The sequence below is a fragment of the Xyrauchen texanus genome, chromosome 17 (genome assembly GCF_025860055.1).
Source record: "Xyrauchen texanus isolate HMW12.3.18 chromosome 17, RBS_HiC_50CHRs, whole genome shotgun sequence".
Classification (NCBI taxonomy): domain Eukaryota; kingdom Metazoa; phylum Chordata; class Actinopteri; order Cypriniformes; family Catostomidae; genus Xyrauchen; species Xyrauchen texanus.
The window spans coordinates 39425025-39441754 of record NC_068292.1 but is presented as its reverse complement, the minus strand read 5'-3'; the positions used below and the strand labels follow the sequence as shown (position 1 = coordinate 39441754).

Here is a 16730-nt window from a genome sequence, read left to right as displayed (position 1 = left end):
TTTAATTTTGGGTTAAATTATTATTTAAAGGGTAACTAAACCCTAAACCAACTTTTTTTAGTTAATGATCTGTAAGAATGGGGCTTTATTAGTACTGGTCATTGATTCAAGTAATTTTTTTGACATTTGTGTATAAAGTGTTTTAATTCTACAATATATGGTGTAAAAACGTCTGAGTGCTGCCCTCTTCAGGTTGAACGGTGGCTACTGCAGTTTAATTTTCCTATTGGCTGTTTGCGGTACTTCGTGACGTAACCGGTGACAGCTGACGTAAGCAGGTTCCAGCTCACCACGCCCTTGGTACGAGCTACCACGCCCATGGCAGTATAAAAACCATCTCGTTTCATCAAAACCACTGTAGCGAGTCAGGAGTTGGAATTGCGAATATTGAAAATGATCAGGATAGAGTATTTTAGCATCTATTTAGCATAGCATTTATATAGTTATGTAACCCACACACACACACACAAGACGAGACAGTCACAATGTAAATCAAAACTGCTTTTTATTGTAAAGAGCAGGCGAAGGTACAGTGGGGAAAATCCAGAGGGAGAATGGTCGAGGTAAGCGCAGGGTCAAAAGCCGGGGAATCAAAGTCAAGTAAAGGGGCAAATCCGGGAGAGAGTGGTCAACGAGAGTGGGGAGGTCGAAGCCGGGAAACAGGATCAGAGTAACGAGAACAAACAGGGGAGCTGGCAAGCTAAGAGGAAGACTAAACACAAGGGAGTTCAAAACTAGACGAGACTAGCGGGGGGCATAGACACGGGAAACTAAATACAATAACCAACGGGTGTGAAACGAATGTGCTGTGATATAAATAGGGGAACTAACGAGCGGTGCAGGTGTAACGAATAAAGGGGTGATTGAGACGAGTGCAGGTGTACATAATGTTCTGGCGATTGGGAGCGGGCATGTGAGCCCGAGGGGGGAGATAGTGTACGAGCATGTGAGCTCGTAGGAGCAAAAACGAGCATGCAAGCTCGAGCGAGCAAAACGGGCGTGGAAGCCCGAGGGAGCAAAACGATCGAGGAAGCTCGAGGGGGCGGAGCGAGGGAGCGGGGTTCGTGACAGTACTCCCCCCTCTAAAACGGATGGCTCCTGACGGCTGCACTCTGCACTCGCGACCTCTGGGAAGTGGTGCTGGACGATCCCAACAAACAAAAAACCCTGAACAGACAACCCACAAAACACACAAACAAAATTGAGGGCAGTCCAAGGGGCACAGAGGGAAATGAGACAGTCCATGGGGTCAATGGGCAGTTTCAAGGCAAGGTCAGAGGGAACATAGCGGACAGGCGGGTGGTCGGGAGATCTAGGGGGCATCCAAAGGGCAGAGACTGGGTCAGGGGGTCTGGAAGGCGACTGGAGGACAGGGACTGGGTCCGGGGGTCTGGGAGGTGACCACCGGACAGGGAGGGGGTCAGGAAGTCCGGGCTGAGCCGTGAAAGACGGTGCCGTCAGAGGTGGCACTGTAGGTGGCTCTGGAGGTGGGGTTCTGGAAGGCTCTGGAGGTGGAGCCGAAGGAGGCTTTAGGGGCGAAGGCCTGAAAGGCTCTGGAGGTGGAGCCAATGACAGTGGCACCGTGGGAGGCTCTAGAGGCAGAGGCCTGGAAGGCTCTGGAGGTGGAGCCGAAGGAGACTTTAGGGTGGAAGGCCTGGAAGGCTCAGGAGGTGGAGCCAATGACGGTGGCGCCGTGGGCGGCTCTAGAGGCGGAGGCCTGGAAGGCTCTGGAGGTGGAGCCGAAGGAGGCTTTAGGGGCGAAGGCCTGGAAGGCTCAGGTGGTGGAGCCAATGATGGTGGCGCCGTGGGAGGCTCTAGCGAGGTAGGCCTGGAAGACTCAAGAGATGAAGCCCCGAGAGGCCGGAGGGGAGGAGGAGCCCTGAGAGACTCGAGGGATGGAGCCCTGAGAGGCTCGAGGGGAGGAGGAGCCCTGAAAGACTCGAGAGGAGAAGCCCTGAGAGGCTTGGAAGGAGGTGGAGCCCTGAAAGGCTCGAGAGGAGAAGCCCTGAGAGGCCGGAGGGGAGGAGGAGCCCTGAGAGACTCGAGAGGGGAAGCCCTGAGAGGCTTGAGAGGGGGAGGAGCCCTGAGAGCCTCGAGAGGCGAAGCCATGAGAGGCTTGAGGGGTGGAGCCATGAAAGACTCGAGGGACGGAGCCCTGAGAGGCTCGAGGGGAGGAGGAACCCTGAAAGACTCGAGAGGGGAAGCCCTGAGAGGCTTGAGAGGGGGAGGAGCCCTGAGAGACTCGAGAGGCAAAGCCGTGAGAGGCTTGAGGGGTGGAGCCATGAAAGACTCGAGGGACGGATCCCTGAGAGGCTCGAGGGGAGGAGGAGCCCTGAAAGACTCGAGAGGGGAAGCCCTGAGAGGCTTGAGGGGGAGGAGCCCTGAGAGACTCGGAGAGGCGAGCCGTGAGAGGCTTGAGGGGTGGAGCCCTGAAAGACTCGAGAGGAGAAGCCCTGAGAGGCTTGGGAGGGGGAGCCCTGAAAGACTCGAGAGGAGAAGCCCTGAGAGGCTCGAGAGGAGGAGCCCTGGGAGGCTTGGGAGGAGGAGCCTTGGGAGGCTCGTGAGGTGGAGCCCTGGGAGGCTTGGGAGGAGGAGCCTTGAAAGACTCAGGAGGAGAAGCCCTGAGAGGCTTGAGAGGCGGAGCTCTGGGAGGCTTGAGGGGTAGAGCTCTGGGAGGCTCGAGAGACTTGAAAGGCAGAACCCTGGGGGGCTTGGGAGGTAGAGCTCTGGGAGGCTCGGAGAGGAGGAGCCTTAGGAGGCTCGAGAGGAGGAGCCTTGGGAGGCTCGAGAGGAGGAGCCTTGGGAGGCTCGTGAGGCGGAGCCCGCGAGGGCTCTGAGGGGCGAGCAGAGGCTGGCAGAGCCGTGGAAGACTCTGAGGGCGGAGCAGAGCCCGGCAGAGCCGTGGAAGACTCTGAGGGCGGGGCAGAGCCCGGCAGAGCCGTGGAAGACTCTGAGGGCAGGGCAGAGCCCGGCAGAGCCGTGGAAGACTCTGAGGGCGGGGCAGAGCCCGGCAGAGTCGTGGAAGACTCTGAGGGCGGAGTAGAGCCCGGCAGAGTCATGGAAGACTCTGAGGGCGGAGCAGAGCCCGGCAGAGTCATGGAAGACTCTGAGGGAACCTCTGCGGTCTTGAGCACAAGACGAGACTGGGGAGAAGGGGCCCTCTTCCTTCTCTTACGTCTTTGGCCAACAGGGGACGTGGCCATGGGGACGGTCGAGGCTACAGGCGCTGGCTCTCGGGCGGTCGAGGCTACAGGCCCTGGCTCGCTGACCGTGGCAGACATGGGCGCTGGCTCGTTGGCCGTGGCAGACATGGGCGCTGGCTCGTTGGCCGTGGCAGACATGGGCGCTGGCTCGCTGGCCATGGCAGGCATGGGCGCTGGCTCACTGGCCGTGGCAGGCATGGGCGCTGGCTCGTTGGCCGTGGCAGGCATGGGCGTTGACTCGCTGGCCGTGCCAGGCTTCGAGGCTGGGGCCGTGCCAGGCTTCGGGGCTAGGGCCATGTCAGGCTTCGGGGCTAGGGCCGTGTAAGGCTTCGGGACTAGGGCCATGTCAGGCTTCGGGACTAGGGCCGTGTCAGGCTTCGAGACGGGGGCTGTGGTAGGCTTCGAGACGGGGGCCGTGGTAGGCTTCAAGACGGGGGCCGTGGTAGGCCTCGAGACTGGGGCCGTGGCGTGAAGTGCTGGTTCAGTGTCTGCCTCCCCCACAGTAAACGAGGAACCAGCGTACAGTAGGGTGAGGTCATTAAACTGAGCCAGGTTGAGAGAGCAGCGACCACCAGGCATGAATGATGAGGTTGGCTCATTCAGTCCACATTGAAAAATGTCTTTCAGAGCCACCTCATCAAAATTCACCTGGTTAGCCAGGGCACAAAAATCCACAACATAAGCCTCCATGGGTTGGCTCCCCTGGCGTAAAACCAAGAGTCGGGCCGCTGGCTCCATAATGTCAAGGACGGGGTTATGAGTTACACAACCGCTGCCTTGCACGAAAAACTCTTGGTAAGCTCCCGAAGAGCCGTCAAACCTCTCAGGGGGTTGAAGGCTCACGGCGCTCAGAAATGCATGGGATGCATAAACGGGCTCAGGGGCAGACACAGGTGAAACAGGGTGAAATAAATCAGAAATAGTGCATACCTGCTGCCCCTGGGCCGTGAGCGCGTGGTCATCTCTCCAAACTGTAGCTCCTCGCGCCGAATGTGACGTGCATCTCCGCTCTAGTGAGCTGCGCGAATCCTCCGCGTGACGCATTGTGACTGTCTACGGTGAGGTTGGTTATTCTGTAACCCACACACACACACACACACACAAGACGAGACAGTCACAATGTAAATCAAAACTGCTTTTTATTGTAAAGAGCAGGCGAAGGTACTGTGGGGAAAATCCAGAGGGAGAATGGTCGAGGTAAGCGTAGGGTCAAAAGCCGGGGAATCAAAGTCGAGTAAAGGGGAAAATAGGGGGAGAGAGTGGTCAACCCTTTAAAAAAAATTTGTAATTTTGTTTTAAGATATTTTATTTTAGAATCAAAATAAAATATGAATTTTTATATATATGAATATAAAAAATAGTATTGTTCGTTAAGCTTGTTAATATGCTCAAATACAAGGTAAAAAAAATTCTGTTTGCTTTGAACCCATATACAGTGTTAACATCACATAAATCTTGAGTAAACCCAGAGAGAGAGAGAGAGCACTGAATGTTGAAGAGGTGAATCCTCTGTCACAAATTACTTTTTTTTTTTTTAAATGGCGAAAAGCTCCAAGATCTGTAACTTAAAGGAGAAATATGTAACACTGACATCAAGCATTTAAAATGGTTACTGCAGTCCAAATTCAAAATATTGGAGAGAGTTGTCTCCCCAGCCCCTCCTCCCCAGACTTGAAGCTCATGCGGGTGTCCAGGTTGAGAACACGCAACAGGGACGAGCAAACTGACAATGGCAAGCAAAGAGCCTTACACTCAAGGACTGATTAACCACCGGGCCAACTGGGCCATTGCCCAAGGCAGCGAATGCTACGGTTTATAGGACTTCTTCGGGATGATTTAATTTTTAAATGATTCAGCATTTAACTTGTGTAATTATTTTCTGCATACCAGAGCAAAAGGGGGGAAAAACATTGACTCACTTCAACAAGCGCTGAAACTTTGCCAAGTGACAAACAATCTGGAATAATGTGTACCAGTTACATTCCTCTTTGCAATTTGAACTTCATCAGAATGTTGATATGTGACACCAGCACTGAAAAAGCTTGATGCAGCACAACAAATGGTGAAACAGAACACAGGTGTCATGCGACGCGTTTATAAATATTAAAGTTATTTTAAACTTAATGCTGTGTCTAAAAATTGCCATGGTCCTGAGTTGTGGCATGGTGCAACGATCAAAGACGTCCGTCCAATGCGTGTTTACATAGAGAAAATATTTAAAAACAGCGCAGTTTGAACAGCACATGACTCACCATACTTGAAAAACTGACCCAAACCAGGCCCAAAATCTGTAGGATTGTCGGGTACCGTCGGACTCAGATCAAGTTGAAGAACTCACATACAGAATAACCGAATAGTGATTTTGATATTTGAATACCGTGCACATCCCTAATAATAACGCATGATTTTGAATTGGTTCATAATTACGGTGTACAAATATTTGTCCGTATCAGACATTACTACAAACATTTCTTCCATCCATTTAAAAAATGTAACCAAATCTGACAAGCGTCCTGTAGCGCATAAAGGTGAACGTAATCACGTCATGGGGGCCTCCACGGTGTACCGGCCCATGGGCCTCTCAGCTCTTAATCCGTCCTTGCTGACACTGTAAGATGATCAGTTAATGCATACGTTTGTAATGTTTTTATTGTTTGCAAATTATAAACCAGCTCATGTGGATTTTTTATGACTCTGTCAATGTTAGCTAGAGTTTGCCAGATAGCTTGTTTTAAATCTGGCAACTCGGGGTGTCGAAATACTATTGGGAAATGGGCAGTGGGCATGATCACACAGGCCAAAACAGAAACAGAAATTCCAGCCCGGAACGGACATTTCAAATTACACTATACTGGCTGTAGCATTGTTTTTGGAGAAGCCAGTATTTCAACTTAGCATGTTTCCTAAATCTCCAATAACATATTATGATAATTGAATGATTTATTACAGTAAAGATATTACATATTGCTCCTTTAAAGCAGGACTGTCATTCTTCTTATTGCAGATAATAAGAGTTATAAATGGTGTACAAAGTCAAAATCATCACATTTAATGCGTCATCCACTGGATGGTACCTGCAGCCAAAGTATGTTAGACTTCTGTATGGACAAGGGAACTGAATCACTACTGAACTTTGTTTCACTCCTCCCCTTAAAAACATCCTGCTTCACTTTTCATTCCTACATCTCCATGTGACCATTAAGGCCAAGGTGCATAACATAGAAAAGCTTCTTTCCTCACTGAGCCAACAAAGGAGTGGTATCTCTACTGAGAACAAGATAAACAAGTCAAGGGAATCAAAATAAATAGAAGAATGGACCCCAGCAAGTCTTTCAATGACCCTTCTGCAGACTGGAATGTAACAGAAAAAACCGGCCTGTTGCAACCATCACCACCACCATACCAAGACCATGCTGAGCACCCTGTTGCTGGATACCCTCCACCAGGGAGCTATCCAAGCACTTCTGGGTTTCAAGGCCAGCAATATGGAGCTCCGGCAGGCATGTATGGCCAAGGGCCGTATCCAGGGCAGCCTGCAGTCACTGTACAGCCAACAGTGTATGTGACAACAGCTCCACTGGCCAATCCACTGCCAGATTACATGGGCTATTCTATCTTTACCATGCTGTGCTGCTGTTTACCACTGGGTATTATCGCTCTGGTTTATTCCTTCAATGTAAGTAAGATAACTAATCTATTTTCCAAGTAGTATTTTTGTGTGTGTGTGTGTGTGTGTGTGTGTGTGTGTGTGTGTGTGTGTGAGCGTGTATTTATCACTTTGTGGGTACCAAATGTCCCCATAAGGATAGTAAAACCCGAAATTTTTGACCTTGTGGGGACATTTTGTCGGTCCCCATGAGGAAAACAGCTTATAAATCATACTAAATTATGTTTTTTGAAAATGTAAAAATGCAGAAAGTTTTCTGTGAGGGTTAGGTTTAGGGGTAGGGTTAGGTTTAGGGGATAGAATATAAAGTTTGTACAGTATAAAAACCATTATGTCTATGGAAAGTCCCCATAAAACATGGAAACACAACATGTGTGTGTGTGTGTGTGTGTGTGTGTGTGTGTGTGTGTGTGTGTGTGTGTCATACAAATGAGACATACAAACCTTTTTTAGATCATCATATGAAACATTTGACTAATTTAACAGTGGTCGAAGCTGGAAGTTTTGTTGAACATATGGGGCCCTATTTTAAGAGCACAGTGCTATGCAGTCAGTGGGCATGGCCAATACATTTTTAAATGTAAAAAAAATGTTAAATGTTTTCGCAAGCATATGCTAAATGTAGGCGCAAGTGGGTTTGAGATATTGCGAGAGCAAAGCACTAATGGGCTGGGTCAAGAGCAATTGATCAAGTGACACAAATTATGGCACATTAAAAGGCTTTGGGACAATTCATTAACATATAATACACCCACAGGTTGTGCTCATACACCCACAGATAGCACAAGCACTCCCACCCAAGCCCACTTGCACTTTGCGCTGGGATGAAAACTGCACTTAGAATTAGCACTCTCATGAAAATTAGATAAGACGTGATGTGAAAATAGAGCAGAAGGTCTCATGTGAGCTCCAGTTATAGGCTGAAATGTCCACAGAGTGGCAAAAAAAGTGAGTTGTACTTTTAGTTGTAAATGATGTAATACAACTAAAACGGCTCATTGGTTTGTCCAACCAATGATAGATTTGGGACACCTGTTTGAAAATAGCCATTATTTTTGCAATTCCATTTGGTGCTGATAAAATTACAGAAATTACACACTCCACCTTTAAATACAATTTTGAATAAAGTGTTTGTGGATCTCCTCCACTAAATTCATGCTAATTTAAGAGCTAAATTACAGTCCATGATGTTCATGTCAATTCAAATAGATATCATTCCCAAAAATAAGGCATTTTTTACCGTGGTTAATATTTCTATGTACAAATAATGTATATGTATGGATCAAAAAGGTAAAGTAAAAAAAAACTTTTTTTTACTTTACCTTTTTGATATATTTCATGCAAAAATGTGAGCATTCAAAACAAGCCATTCAAATAACATCTCCATAACAACTATGCCCTGGTTGTGAAGTATGTAAAGCATAAAAGGTGATGTCTTTCAGCAGATGATACAGACAATATTCTTTGCTTCTATGTGTACTGTATATCTTTCACTGAGCAGATCATTTTTTTCTACATCAGCCTGCAAATGAGGAATAATGAAAAGGTGATCTGTTACCAAAAAACAAAACAAAAACAGCTTCTGTTCCCAGAAATGGGACTTTTTCTTATTGAGAAAGATTTGCATAACTGAAAATCCCCCCCACCCCTCCTTATTATAAAGTAATATTTATTTAAAAAATATATTAAAAAAACTGTTTTAATAACAAAACAATATGCTAATAACATTTGAACCCTATGTCAATCAAAATTGACTTTATCAAGTTATATAAATTACTTTCCATGTAAATGAGCCTAGACCACTTGATAGTACGATAGCAGATAAAATAGGGACAAGATATAAAGAAAATTAACACAATTATGCCCTTTTTCCTTGTATTGTTGTGTAATATAGATAGAGTATAAAGATGACAAAATCAGTATGATGGTTCGGATAAAGGAAATTAAACCATTACAAGACTGTATGGGAGGTTAGGATTGAGGAAATATCTGGCTTGAGTCCAACAGGGGTGTATGTAAGAACACAGAGTCCAGTAATGCAATTCCATTTGACCAATTTATTAGTCCATTAAAAGAAGGATGAACAAAGCAGATAGGAGGGAGTTCATAATGTGTGGTCTCTAGACAAGAACAGAAATACAAACACTTCAGTCTAGATTAATCTTATTTAAATTACACAACCAAAAGATACACAAAAGATGATCAAATCAGTTACTCAATGTATAAATAATCTTTCGTGTACTATATATTTATGATCTTGTCAAATGCTTATTTTTTAATTGCAAGATACGATTTGTAAACTGAAATTTTTTTAATTTAATTGACTGTTTTTTGTTTTGTTTTTATTTATTTTTTATGGAAACAAATGGTTGACATTTCTTGGGCAATGGTGACTTTGTATAGCCCAAGTAATTCCTCAGTTTTTCCTATCAGTACACTAGACATCACAAAATAATCATTAACCAGCTGTTCCGTGAAGTCACAGTCATGTTATAAAGATATAAATATAAGTACACACCAGGTCACATCATACAGCAACTATACTACCAATGAGAATACATTTTAAAACTCATCATTTTAGAAGCACTCTTTCTTAAAGACATGAAACCAGTTCTGAAGGCATATGTGGTTGACACCATGTTTCTGCTTACTTATACAGACACGGAATGCTAACATGTCCGGACACCAACTAATGGCAGTGAAAAATTCCAGATTGGCACGCATTTTAAACCACACTGCTCTTGGAATTGGCCTCACCGTCTTTGTGCTGTATATCATCTACATCATTGTTGTAGTTGTCAATGGAAAACATGATTCTCCATAATTGACAAAGATATCATGGTTAATCTAAAAACCTTTGAGCTTTACAAATATTAACACCTTATAATATGCTTAAAATACATTTTCACAAACACATTTGGTATTCTTCTATGCACTGTGTAGTATTTTTAAGCTTCACATTAATGAGCGGTTCCATCTATACAGCTTTTGAGGGATGATTCAGAATGTTTCATGTGTTTGATTGGCTCATCTTATCATAATCATAATGTATCTGAATTCTCTAATGCTTTAAAGATGTGTAAAAACAATGAAAGCTGTAACTGTCATTGTAAAGTTATTATAAAGTTTGATTTTTTTTCCAGTTTTTCTTCCTGTCTTTTGATTAAATCGGAATTAAAATATTGAGTGGCCAACATGTCAATCAGATAACTCGTTTGGCAAGATGACCTTTTAAAAAAAAATAAAAAATAAAAAAGGAAAATGCCTCTTTTTTTACAAAAACAGAAAGACTTTTAGACTTAGATTTATTTGATTTTCTTCCATGGAACACAAAAAGGAGATGTTAGGCAGAACGTTAGGAAATGACAGCTTCACTTGCTTAAAAAAGAGATAACCTGCCATATTCTTGCAGCTATCTCTACCTGATCTAACCCTTTAAAAAAATTGTAGGTGTAACCAATGTATTCAAATTGATTCAGAGATATTAAAGAGATAGTTCACCCAAAATGAAAACAGACCAGAAGGAGTAAATCATGTTTTTTGACGAATAAATCAAGCTAATTTGGATGTTTCCATGTGAAGCACTGTATATTTTTACTTTTTTGTGTGTGTGTGTGACTAACATCTCACATTTCCATGTTCCATGGAAAAAGAAAGACAGAAGAGTTTTAGAACAACCTGAGGGTGAGTAAATTATTTTCATTTTTAAAATGAAACCAACCCTTTAAAGGTATAGTTCACCCCTTTTCATCTCTTTTCATTTACTCGCCCTCATTTCATCCCAGCTGCGTATGACTTCCTTTCTACAGCTGAACACAAACAAAGATTTTAAGAAGAATATATCAGCATTGTTGATCCATACAGTGTAAGTGAATGGTGATCAGATCTTTCTATCTCCAAAAATCTCATAAAGGAAATGCTTATGCTAAATGTAATAATAATTTTTACTGTACTAAATCGTAAAATGACAATGATATGTCATTAGAAAATGTTCCAATAACAATGCTACAGCCAGTATTTTCTACTTTGAAGTTTCCATTCCAGGCTCAAATTTCTGTTTATGTTTTGGCCTGTGTGATCATGCCCACTGCCCATTTCCCAGTAGTATTATCACACTGCCGGTTTGGCAGATTTTAACAAGTTTGCAGGCAAACAACACAGTCATGGAAGCCAGCAAACGAACTGGATCAGAGATTACAGATTCCACCCGACCTAAAAAGCCTCGCCACCTGTCTAAAAACCACCATGACCAGAGGCGTAGTAAAACAAGTATAAATACTGGAGATGCCTTTGGAAAATGGAGACAGCTTAAAGCCCAGAAATCTTTTAAACGGATGCTGAGTTGGCTAATTTGTGTGTCAACATTCTAGTAACCCGCATGAGTTTCGAGTCTGGGGCGGGGCAGATAACTCTCCAATATTTTGAATTTGGACTGCAGTACCCATTTCAAATGCTTGTTGTCAATCTTACATCTTTAAGACTCCTGTGTTTAAAATCCATATCTTCAGAAGCGATATAATAGGTGTGGGTGAGAAACAGAACAAAATTTTAGCACATTTACTTTCAATTTTACATCTGAAAGTCACATGTGGTGCCTATTTAGTTTCACTTTCACATCTGAAAGTGAAAGTTAAAGTGGAGATTTAGAGTAAAAAAGGAATTATATATTGTTCTGTTTCTCACCCAGCATCACAGCAGTGTGTTTATTGTATTTATTTACAGTCCCACAGACACCCTACACAAACCCCTACCCCTAAACCTAATTCTAACCTTCCATTACAAAAAGTATCCATGGTTTTACTACAGTACCCAAAGTATCACCATGGTATTTGCTAGTAAAATCATAGTAACCAGAATATTAAACATGGTTACTACTGTATATTAACAGCATATTATTGTAGTAACACCATGGTTATTTGAGTTAAAACTAGGGCTTCATCCAAAAAACATGGTTACATCAATATTATAATAATCATTATTATTATTAATAATAAATAGAATTAACCATGGTTAATTTAGCAAGGTCTGGCACCCCATCAACTTTGAAAACAAATGTTTGTATATGCTTAAATATGTGGGCCACACAGCTTATACAAGGCACCCTCAACAGGGCCCTTATTATAGTAACGAGTACTATATCCATACAAATTACTACTATATCATGTTGGGTTTCTGTGCAACAATAGTGAATTATCAGTATCCCATATGCATGTACTCGTTCATATTTTACATATTTCATACTCAAGGTGGTGCTGTTGATTTGATTTATGAAAAATGAAACCTAAAAACACATCAGAAAATATTGTATTCTATTATTTTTTAATTGTCTCTAAAGTGTTTTTATTTACACTATCTGCATTTTGAAAATCCATTTGTGTTAGATATATGTGTCAGCAGAAAGATGCAAAAGATTCTTGTATGTAATAAAAAGACCCTAGTATGTAACAATGTTTGGCTAAACACCCATGCATTTAAGGTTTAAATATGTTACTATCACTCAATAATGTTTATTGCAATAAACTGTGACATCTATTTCAGTACAATGTTGATATATTCACTTGTAATTTTGCACAGCTGTTCCAATGCTAAATATATTAAACTCCTCCCATACAACATACTGCCCACATCCCATTTGCTTTCACATCAGTGAAGATCTCACTATAAAAGCTATTTACTCTGAGCCTGTACTTGAGCCCACAAAGGAGTGCCATCTCTTTAGAGCACAAGGAAGACAATACATTACTGTCAAATTCCAGTAGCCTGCGAAATGGATACCAGCAAGTCCCCTGCCGACTGGAATTCATCTGAGAAATCTGAGATTTTGCAGCCAACACCACCAGCCTACCAGGAGCAGTATGGCTACCCCAATGCTGGATACCCTGCTCAAGGGAGTTATCCTACCTCTTCTGGCTATCCAGAACAGCCGTATGGAGCTCCAGGTGGCCAGCCAATCCTCCAGGGGCAGTATGCCCAAGGGCCATATCCAAATCAGCATGCGGTCACTGTACAGCCAACAGTGTATGTGACCGTCAGTCCACTAGTCAATCCACAGCCGGATTACCTGGGATATTCTATCTTTACCTTGCTGTGCTGCTGTTTTCCCCTGGGTATTGCTGCTCTGATTTACTCCATTTTTGTAAGTAAACATAATTTAATGGATTTGCATAATGCATGCTAAACGTTGAAGACATCACTTCAACTTACAATAGTGGAGAATGGTTTGTAAGTAATTTAATGGTAATTTAAGTAATAACAATAAAGTGGAAACTGTGGCAGAGAACAGTTGAGAGAAAAAGTAAAAGCGAAAATTCAAAGAATATAATGCTTTTTATTATTATTATTATTATTATTATTATTATTATTATTATTGTTCACATTTCAGATACTGCATTTAGACACTTACTCACACTTATAAATGTATTGATTTAATGGATAACAGCATATGAAACCAAGCATCAGCAAACCAATTATGCTACAGCTATACACAAGACTAACTTCACTTTCTTAAGTCACAGATGTAGTTCATTACATTAGCTGAACATGTTCCACTAGCATTTGACGACCAGAAAATACTTTTTTGTCTTTATTCCAAACAATGTATATTGTGTTAAACATTTGAAACCAAACCAACGTCTTTTGTTAAATGTTTTTTTTTTTTTTTATTGCAATATTAACAAACAGAAAAAAACATTAAGAGAGAATATTAAACATGGCACTAATTCTGGATGTTTTCATTGCTTTCTTGTTAACAGAAGTTGAAATTGTATTTAAATACACCTTCAATTCTTCTTTGAAAAAGCTAAAGTGGGGTTTACTTTTCATATATTTACATTTATGGATATGAAACTTTCCAATATATAAAAGAAGGTTTATACAAAAACATGCATTAATTAGATTCTTGTCTTTTAACATAAAATCCAAAAAGAATGTGTCTATATGAGTCTTTTGTTAAATGTTGTGCTTGGAAAGTGTGTTTTTACTAGATTTCCATCAAATAAATGCCACTTGGTTTGATATTTTGTTATATAAAGAAAAGGCATTTTTCAAATTTTGCAAAATTTTTCAGTTGTGTTTTGAGGCAACTGTAAGCAAAAATTTGTGAAATAACTCATCAAAAGTACATTATTACTGGAAAAAATTACACAGAACATTTTTCAGATCTATGTCTGTACAGACATGTAAGCATTCAAAACAAGCAAGGTTTGTTTACATAACTTAGCCATGATGCTCAGACGATAAAGATAAGAGGTATGATGCATGTTTGCAGCCAACGGTTCCATTTTTTAAACGTTTATACAGTTGGCACCTGGCAGGACAATGTAAACTCAATTTACAAGAAGAAGGTGTGGTACTGGCAAAAACCTCCAGCGGCAGCTTTGTCCGAAATGTGATCTTTTTTTTATTTTTTTTATTCATAAACATTTATTAAATAAATAAATAGTTTTAAAACCAAATATCAAACCAATTTTTTTTTTCAATCATTACAACATATGTTATTTCCATTCAAATAAGGATGTATGAATGTACATATACTGTATAGAGAATGCAGAATTCAAAGAGGTTCAGTAACAATCATGTGTGCACTATTTTAAAACATCCGCAGCATATGTTTAAATACACTGAATATTTCCAACAGCTTTGTTTGCATTCAAAAGCAGCCAAACTCCATTTCCTCTGCTGTGACAAATTGTGTTTATATCTAGATAAACACATCATAGCTTTACTACCACTGTACACAGTACATTTGAAAAAATTCGAAATTCAACATTTTAAAAGCACTTTTACTGCTCATACGTTGTAGTTTGAGGTTAGAGGTCTAATTTCCCAGCAACTAAGAGATGTGTAACTCCAGAATGTTTAGTAATTCTGAAATCTGAAGAGGGTGACACTGTTTTTTATATTTATTTTCACAGACTCGGAATGCTAACATGTCCGGACACCAACAATTAGCAGAGAAAAACTCCAAAATGGCACGCATCCTTAACCACACCGCTCTTGGTATCGGCCTCACCATCATTGTGTTGTATATCATCATCGTCATTGTTAGTACATCAACTTAAAATAACAATCACCATAATTGTCAGAGATTTCATGGCTAGACACTAAAAAGTGTTCTCAAATATACATACAAACATTGTTTATTAAAAAAAATTGTATTTAGCTTTTAAATACTTTGAAATGTAATCTGCTTTATGTAACTCGCATAATCATTACGACTTTGTTAAGACTTCACATTAATGAGCTGATTGATCTATATTGCCAGTGAGGACTGATTCAGTATGTGTAATCTAATTACTTATCTCCAATGTATACTTATTTGCATAATTAAAACAAATGTTCTAAAGTCCATTATTGTATGTTTAAAACCAAAGAAACTATTTCTGAGTAAATGGATCATGAAGAAGTTTGTTGTTTAATTATATAGTACATAAAATTCAACTTTTCTGGTGACCAATAAATAAGTGTATTCATTATTCATCATTCTAATTGCTTATGAGATATTGTATGAATGCTGTCTTATTTTTTATTTATATTTTTTTAGCAAAAGTATTTTTTTTTCTCTTTTTCCTTTGATAAGCCCTCCAATAAAAACAGATACTGGTAAAACATTAGCTATATACTGTATTATTGTTAATGAAATATTTGCTATGTACACGTTGCTTGTAATAAATAGATAGATAGATAGATAGATAGATAGATAGATAGATAGATAGATAGATAGATAGATAGATAGATAGATAGATACACACAGTATATACAGTATATAAATACATATTCTTAGAATACACAGCTACTTTTGAATAACCGTTAATGGAGAAATATGCATTCTGGTGAGGTAGTTACGGAATCTCCAGGGCACTCATCAAGGACTCACTTCCGAAACTAAATAGACAAATATTGATCCTCTGCCTTTATCTGTTAGCAGCGTGTACTCTGGCAACACCAAACGTTGGCACCGATGCCAGCAGTGAGAGGTAACTGCTGTAAGGACAAATTGGAGAAATTATCTTCCTGAAATAACACAGTTCTTTCCACACGTCCCTTACAACCGACAACCAACCTCCCATTACAGTAGCTTCCTACCAATCTAGACCAATCCACCATAAAAGAACAGACAAAAGCAGAAACAAGAGCATATTTTATTGGCCAAGGGGTGCAAGGCCAGGAATTTGCAATCAGTCCACTGCCAGATTACCGGCTGGGCTATCTATCTATACCATGCAGTGCTGCTATTTACTGCTGGGATCTGCAGCTCTTGTTTATTTGTTTAAATACTCTAATGTTCAGAAAAATAAACATAGGAACACTTTGCAGTAAGGTTCCAATCATTAACATTAATTAATGCATTAGCTATCATGATCAAACATTAACAAAATATCTAATACATAATTTGTTATTATTACATAATCTTTGTTTATATTAGTTTAGAAAAATACAATTGTTCATTGTTAGTTCATAGTGTATTAACAGATGTTAACTTATACAATTTTAAAAATGTATTAGTATATGTTCAAATTTACTAAGATTAACAAATGCTGTAATATTATTGTTCATTGTTAGTTCATGTTAACTAATGTTAAGAAATAGAAACTTATTGTAAAGTGTTACCAGAAATATTAAACTTAACCTTGTTTTAAAACAGTCTACGCTTTAATGGGTATTTTACGCATAACCTGCCCCTGGGAATAATTTCTTTATTTACTTTATCAACATCAACATGTTAGGTTAAAATTTAGACAGTATGAATATGCTGTATATGTCAGGTCCAGTTACTTCACTTTTTGCCTTAACTAGTTCCTTTTCCCTTTTTTAATTGGTTCCCCCAATTGACCTCACTGGGTCTCACTGACCCGCCAATA

General features: G+C 40.8%; 2 protein-coding genes across 2 annotated transcripts; both read left to right on the top strand.

The window, feature by feature from the left end:
- Positions 1 to 6429: 6429 nt before the first annotated feature.
- LOC127657494 (proline-rich transmembrane protein 1-like) lies at positions 6430 to 10122 on the top strand. Its single transcript, XM_052146307.1, has 2 exons — positions 6430 to 6879; positions 9530 to 10122. The coding sequence occupies exons 1-2, from the start codon at positions 6517 to 6519 to the stop codon at positions 9692 to 9694; spliced, it is 528 nt and encodes a 175-aa protein (XP_052002267.1). The 5' UTR covers positions 6430 to 6516; the 3' UTR covers positions 9695 to 10122.
- Positions 10123 to 12509: 2387 nt separating this feature from the next.
- LOC127657496 (proline-rich transmembrane protein 1-like) lies at positions 12510 to 15492 on the top strand. Its single transcript, XM_052146309.1, has 2 exons — positions 12510 to 13006; positions 14784 to 15492. Exons 1-2 carry the CDS (start codon positions 12638 to 12640, stop codon positions 14928 to 14930), a joined length of 516 nt encoding a protein of 171 aa, XP_052002269.1. The 5' UTR covers positions 12510 to 12637; the 3' UTR covers positions 14931 to 15492.
- The last annotated feature ends 1238 nt before the right edge of the window (positions 15493 to 16730 follow it).

Coding starts and splice junctions, on each gene's coding strand:
- LOC127657494 (XM_052146307.1), top strand. CDS start 6,517: ATGGACCCCAGCAAGTCTTTCAATGACCCTTCTGCAGACTGGAATGTA. Junction 6,880..9,529: donor CTCTGGTTTATTCCTTCAAT/GTAAGTAAGATA, acceptor TTACTTATACAG/ACACGGAATGCTAACATGTC.
- LOC127657496 (XM_052146309.1), top strand. CDS start 12,638: ATGGATACCAGCAAGTCCCCTGCCGACTGGAATTCATCTGAGAAATCT. Junction 13,007..14,783: donor CTCTGATTTACTCCATTTTT/GTAAGTAAACAT, acceptor TTATTTTCACAG/ACTCGGAATGCTAACATGTC.